The sequence below is a fragment of the Acyrthosiphon pisum genome, chromosome X, assembly GCF_005508785.2.
Source record: "Acyrthosiphon pisum isolate AL4f chromosome X, pea_aphid_22Mar2018_4r6ur, whole genome shotgun sequence".
Taxonomy (NCBI): Eukaryota; Metazoa; Arthropoda; class Insecta; order Hemiptera; family Aphididae; genus Acyrthosiphon; species Acyrthosiphon pisum.
Genome location: NC_042493.1, coordinates 103,349,810 through 103,357,425, shown reverse-complemented (window position 1 = coordinate 103,357,425; position 7,616 = coordinate 103,349,810). Strand labels below are relative to the sequence as shown.

General features: G+C 28.0%; 1 protein-coding gene across 1 annotated transcript; it reads right to left on the bottom strand.

Annotated features, from left to right (window-relative positions):
* Window positions 1-5,261: 5,261 nt before the first annotated feature.
* LOC100571294 lies at window positions 5,262-6,857 on the bottom strand. Its single transcript, XM_003245189.4, has 3 exons — window positions 6,727-6,857; window positions 5,560-5,825; window positions 5,262-5,485 (listed from the first exon to the last, which is right to left on the bottom strand). The coding sequence occupies exons 2-3, from the start codon at window positions 5,805-5,807 to the stop codon at window positions 5,320-5,322; spliced, it is 414 nt and encodes a 137-aa protein (XP_003245237.1). The 5' UTR covers window positions 5,808-5,825; window positions 6,727-6,857; the 3' UTR covers window positions 5,262-5,319.
* Window positions 6,858-7,616: the final 759 nt, after the last annotated feature.

Here is a 7,616-nt window from a genome sequence, read left to right as displayed (position 1 = left end):
TTTCCATTTTCTATACATGATAAAATTTTCAAAATATTTTTGATTTGTTTTGAACTGTTTAGGGACATTTTCAGGTTCCAATTTTATTAGTTTTTTTTCCATGAATGTCAATAAAACTGTCTTTCTTGAGTAAAAGTACTTGGAAATTTAATACAAGGCTCCTAATATATTGTTACAATGACATTTGAAAAATATTAAAAATCCTTAGTCACAGTTTTATTTTATTAGCATTTAAAGTTCAAAAATTGACAAGATATGGAAAAATGACGAAAATTAGCAAATTATTTTGAGGTAGGAATTCGTGAAAATATTAAGTATACTATTATATATCTATGATAGTATCACGGTTTGTTGTTGATGTATAACGCATTATAAGTACCTAATGGATATTGTGATATGATTAATTTGGAATTTATTCTAGATACCAATTATATGTCAATTTTTTTTTAATACCATAGATAACTATATAATATGTCTTATACCTAGATTGACATACCGTCTCCGCTCAGAATCGTTGTTCTTATACAATGATATTATATCATTGAATTCAAATTTAATACCATCCACTATACAGCGACCCACTTATAACCTGAGCAATGAATGTATTGATTTAAAATGAGGATTTTTTTTTGTTTTTTTTTTATTTGTGTCTGTCATCCCTTTTTAGGACAGTAAAAATGCTTAGATTTTCTTCAACAGTACTTTTTTTGGTATCAAAAAATCAGTATTCTTCAATAGCACCGGAAAACACGAAAGAAAAATTAAGGAAAAACAGTTTATGACAAAAACGATTTGAGAATTTTATGTAACTCTAAAACAAAAGACCGTAGGGACATGCATTTTTTTAAATGTTTATATAAGCATTTTCTATACACTTCACAATGTTAAAATTATTTTGATTGGTTTTGAGCTGTTTGCGTACATTTTCAATTATTTTTTTTTTTAGTTTTTCTTTAAATGTCAATAAAATATTATTAATTTGGTAAAAAAGCGTCAAATTTAATACAAGGCCCTTAATATAATATTACAATAGCAGTAGAAAAATATTAAAAATACATATTATGCACAATTTGTTTTTTATCATGACAAAATACGTAAAAATCACAAAAATATACAAACTGTTTTGAGTTAGAAATTTTTCTTGTTAAATCTAATTTTGAAAATGAAATATATTATATAAGTTTCCTCATAGTTTATCTACATTTCTTCAAAAAAATGGTTGGTGATTGGTTGGCGCTCTACTGTACAGTAGGTTACAAGTGGGTCACTGTATAATGGATGTTATTAAATTTGAAGTCAATGATATTATATTCATTGAATACGAAAAACGATTCTGAGCATTGACCGTTTGTCAGTGTGAATATTTTATATTATATTTATATTTGTTACTACTTATTATTAATACGGTAGCCGTTAAGTTGATTTAATATTAGAAAATTACAACAAAATAACTAAAATCGTTATTCTTGGTTATTAAATAATATGTAATTTTATCCAAATTTTAACTTAAAATAACTAAAAAAATAAATCGTATTTTTATATTTTTGAGATTTTTTGGTTACAGACTACCTACTTACGAGGAGCCTTGTATGTTTTCAATCCTTAGCTATAAAAGTTAAACATTTTATACATTTTTAACTACAAATTTATTTTTAAATTTTAAACTATTGCAGTATTGATATAAACAATATTGATATGTCAAAATTCGAACTTTAAATGCTTATTAAAAAAAGTTGTGATTATGTATTTTTAATATTTTTCAACTGCTATTGTATCAATATATCAGGAGCCTTGTATTAAATTCTCACGCCTTTATACCCATCAAATATAATTTTATTGAAATTTATAGAAAAAAAACCTAAAAAAAAATGAAATTTGAAATTGTCCGTAAACATTAATCTAACCTAATATAATATATTATTATATTATTATAATATAGAACATATTATAATAATGAAATTGTGTACACCAGTCCACTCAGGAATTAGTTAGTTGATAACGCCCATTCTCGAACAGAGAAATACTTTATAAAAAAATGGATATCTGGTCTCCATTAGCTTTATTTTCAGTGTTATCTTAAGTGAATTTAAAAAATCCATTTGAATACTTACTTGATAAACATTTTCTTAAAGACATACATCTATCATCCACTTGCAGTTTTTTTTAATCCTTTTTTAAAAGTTTCACATTTAATATTTAACCAAAAATCCTCAGATCGTGTTGGTTTTAAAACTACACATTCAGTTTCATCTTTTGAATACTGAGATATAATTTTACCAAAATCTCCTAATATTAATATTTTATAAATACCAGCAGTTGCTACTAGTTGTAAATTGCTTTTAACAGAAGAAAACAAAGTTATCATGTCTCTGTTTAAATGTATAGAACAAGTGATATACATTGATTGGTATAATGAATTATTTCAGTAGGTAGGTAACTCATTATATTTTATTGTTTAAGATTTGTATGTTAATGCACTGAACTCTGTACATGGAAGGCGCATTGCATATAATAATATTCATGTAAAGTGTCCCTATATCGAGGGCCGCCATTTAGATTCCGTTTGTCTTCCTATCGATGATTTGTCATTGATAGAATTATTTTATTAGCTTACCTTCTATGAAATATCAGTGATAAACCGGTGGTATCCACGGTTATTATCTTTTGACTGAGGGGGGTATCTTTACTCTGTATGATAAATATGATAACAAAAATATAGCATATTTCGCAGATAATTTTTATTATTTATTCTATGAGATAAATCAAAATGGCAGCCTACTAGGGTGGGAAAGTTTTTTTTTTCCCAATGCGCGTTCCATAGTATACTGCAGTTCAGTGTGTTGATGTAATTAAGTTATAAAAGTATTCTGATTGTTTTATATTTTTATTAATATAATAATATTTAAAAAAAAAAAAATAACTAAAATTAAGTTACTTGTTTTTGTTATCATATATTTTTTTTTAATTTCATTAGAAAATGAATAAAGAGTTAACTGATAAATTTAAAAGATGTATAATTGCTTGCTCATTTTACTATCGGAATACCTAATTCGACGACTTGCTTGAAAATGTAGTTTTTGCTGCGCTCACGATTCTTCTTTTTTCCCGGGCGAATGTCGTCACATATTATTATACCTACATATTATTTCGATCGTACCGCCTCTGAAATGTAACGACGCGCAAATCACTTTTTTCTCGCGTCCCTTTTTACGTCAAGCACCGACGCCGTTGTTACGCGTCATTGTTTTTCTATTGATGTTATGTATTTTGTATTTTTTTTATAACCGTATTGGTACTTAACTGGTGAATTATTTTCTGCAATCTACGGATTTACCTCATTTCCGCACAAACGCATTTATATTCAAAAAATTGTGAAGTATTAATAGTTAATAGTATAATAGTTTATTTTAATTTTAGTAACATGCAGATGAAAGTCGTTATTACGATAATTTTGAGACCCGTCGACTACCATCCATATAAACCAATGTACCTACGTTATAATATAAACTGCGGCAATTTATTTAACATAAGTACTGCATATACCTACATATCGATACCTACCTACGTAAATGGGTGAACGGAAAAAGTCTCAACGAAAAAGTTTCGGGTATCATAAAACTAATGATATATATTCAATTTGAAACATTTAAAATAAATATTATATTTTTATTATATTATATAAAATTGAACTTAAATATTGTTTAAAAGCTATAAAATAGCTCAATTTATTAAGTCACAGCAATAATAATTTTTATTACATTATAACTGTAGATTTTTTTTATAATAATGTAATTTTTTTTTTCAATATTCCTGACAAGTCATCTAACTTAGTGAGATATATAATTTTTAATAATATTATTGACTACGATGCAATGACATATTTTTTTTTATAACTTTATAATTATTAGCTTTTATTTTTGTTTAATATCTGTTATGTATTTATTAAAAGATCTTTTGAAAGCTATAGCTCAAAATATTAAGTTACAACGATAATAATATATATACCTATAGGTTTTTTATTCAGTATAACAGTTCCTAAAACTGTGGACAGTATGACATTTTAAGTGTTTAGTACGAAATTTACAAGTGTATTATCCAAATTAAACCTTTATAATATTGTTTATAATTCTATAGCTCCACTTTTCTTTTTATATTTTAATGATTTTTTATCAAACTACATAATATTTTAATGATTGTCTACATTCTACACAGACACACAGTACTTACGTATTAAACAATATTTTGTATTGCTACTAATTATTAGTTATTATTATTCGTATTTCATTGTTATTGAGAGTAGCTATTTTATAACACTGCTAAATAGCTTTCACTGCTAGTATTTTTTTTAAACTTAATATCAATTCTAACCAGAAACTTTTACATAGGTAGACAGATATCTTAGTCACTAGGTATTTGTATGTGTATACGGCCACTCTGTCACGGTGTATTAAGTACCAACGTGTTCACTAGTTTAGTTTTTAGTAATAGTTTATTTTATTTCTATGTTTTATGCCACGAACTTAACAGTGAATATAATATGTTTAATAAAAGTAAATGGTACGTACTACTTATGGTGTATTTTAGGCTCAAATATAGTGGTACTTACCTCTCTAGTTTCTTTAACAAACTTCTATTTGACGGAACTTTATATTATGTACAACGAAAATTACATACTTAGTTTAACAGTATCTTCATAATTTAAATGTGTTTTTTTATTTTTATTTATTTATTAATATTATATATTATTAGTTAAATATGCATTGTGTGCACTTAAAATGAGTTTTATAAAGAAAAAATATCACTGATATAATATATTTACAACATTAAAGTAACCGATTGTACATTTATATTATTAATTGATACTATGATTTTTTTTTTTTTTTTTTGATAAATTCAACTAACTCCAGTGAAAATATTGCTGAAAATGTAGCTATTTATGTTGAGTAAATTTGAGTAAATTAATATATAAATTAACTAATAATAACTTAATTTTGTCCACAATAATGAAACAATATATTTATAGAGACTTATTTTTATTTTATATTTTATTTTATGTGTTATTGGTTGAAGTATAATTAGTGCTAGTTTTTAGAGCATTGATTTTTTTATTTAGATTTTACCAATCTAAGATTATTTATGTAGTACACAAATTCGGATATTTTAGGGACAGCTGTATAAATATCCCTGACAAGTCCTCTAACTTAGTGTTAGAATTGTCAAAATAAAATAATGTCTAAATCAAAAATAATACAAATAAAATAAAATTAAATCAAATCAATGTTATTGAATTTATTTCAAACATCAGGTTAGTCGTTAACATCAATTCCTTTCTGTTTTCATATTCCTCAACTTATGTTCAACTTCGTTGTCAGATAGTTCAGAGTCGACACAGCTTCTTTCATGATATTCCAAATGCCTCTTTAGAGTAACACCCCTTGAAAATACCTTGTCGCAATACTTGCATATGTAAGGAGTATCTTCAACACTAAAGAAAATAAAAATAAATTAACTTTTTAACTATTATAATTAATAAAAAAATAAGACTAGATGAACTATTACATAGGTGGAGCTGGTTCAGGTTGTCTTGAATGGGCGTTACAATTGGTCAAATGATTCTTAACAGCATTTTCACTCAAAAGTATTTTAAGACACATCTTACAAACCCACTTTGTAGGGTAGTCTTTGAATGATTTATCGTAGCGGACCATAGTTCTTGGACAGTAAAGTTTCTCTTTTGGTGCGGGGGGTGGGTTTCTGGCCTTCCTTCGTTTACGTGACTTACAGTTCATAAATGGATTTTTCGCCATCTTTGTAGTACAGGAATTCTGTTGACAAAAGTTAAAACTTTAAAAGTATTTGGAATAAAATAATAGCTTAAAATCAATACATTTTTCATGGAATAGTATCTAAACAAATAAAACAATATTATAAACAGACGCCAACCAGGTAATAGCTCTGCTATATAGTAGGTGTCGATAAGCTACAACTCACTTTGATGGGTATGTTAATCAATTATAAGTTTTTTCCAGAAACCAAAAGTTACTAGATCCCGATTTTAAATCCATGTTCTTCCCTCAGGGTTGTCAGTAAAATAATATAGCAAAAAAATATAAAAAGCTGGTGTTAACACAACGTTTAATTCTACTTCAGCCCACCGCAACTGTGAATTGGAATGTTATGACTATTAACTTATGAGTTATAGTAAGTCATAATTTATATTTAACTTTCCGGATATTTACCGTTCAAAAGTTATGGCAATTCAAAGTTGTCGATATTATAAAATATACTTTTGAATGGACGAGCGAGTGACCACGCTGGCAATAAATGTACTCAGAAACAATATTTAGGAAAACCGAGGTTTACCTGAGGTGGTATACACAGCAAAGAGGGGGATATTTTCGATTTGCGGAGCAGAGCGTAGCGATGATTGCCTATACACGTGTAAGTTTCCAGAATTTTTTTCAGACACTTTTGAATTTGGCACAAAAAAAACACGTATTTTGGAAAAAAAAAAAAAGGTTGTCTGATAAAGTAGTTTTATTCTAAAGTGTTTGTCATTACCATGGGCGTTGCAATATTATTATATTTATAATTTTAAGTACTTACAAAAAAGTTCGACAAAGTACAACAAAATTTCCAGAAATGTTAAAATATCAAATCAGACTCGACGAGACGAATTCCAGTTCTTATCAGGATTATACTATAGTAGATAACCGTAGTTCTTACCTTGAAACGTCTGCGGCGGTGGAATGGTGCTCGTACTGTCCGCGGTCGCAGGAGAAGGTGACGCTCACAATATGATCACAACACAAGCCACGAGTGGTCGGTCGGACGGCTGGAAAACCATAGAGGGGCCGCCACCGGCCGGTACTTGGTTTGCGGGGCTTCCCTTCCCTTCCCGTCCCACCCCGTGACTATGCGGCGTGGTGGGAGAGCGACGGTGTCGCGGCGGTGGTGGTCGACAAAAGCGTAGACCCGTCGCTGCTCTACATGTAAGAAATTCGCTAGACTTTCGCTTGACCGGTTTAAAATTATCCCACATTAAATGATATAGTCCAAACATCCCGGTGCATTATTTTTCACACCGGTTTAGTCTAGCGAATTTCTAGAGTATGTCCAAGAAGTCCCTTATCTCCGTGAAAAATCAATATATTATTGAAATGCAATTTTCTTCACAGTCATTTATTAAAACAGTTTTAATGACAATTGTCCATGTTAGAGCTAATTAATATTTTGAATTTCTAAGAATAATAGTTATGTTACCTATGCGTGAGGCACTAGCAAAATACGATTCGTATGTTAATTATTACAATCACTCTGATTTTTCGGCTAAAATTAAAAATAATAACTAGCCCTAACTTGGGCGATTTTCGTTAAATTTTGATATTTTTTTTTTAACTGTTTTAAAAAATACGGTAAACAAAATGGCTATCTCAGAAATTTAATAAACTTTTGCCTAAAAAAAAATTTTGTTAATTTTTGATAAAAAAAAAATCGAATATTATACTATTCAATCAGAATTTCCATACTTATGACTGTAAAAAAAAACTGTATTTAAATATATTGATTTTCTACAAGATAGTAAGGGTGATACGGGACTTCTGGGACACAATGTA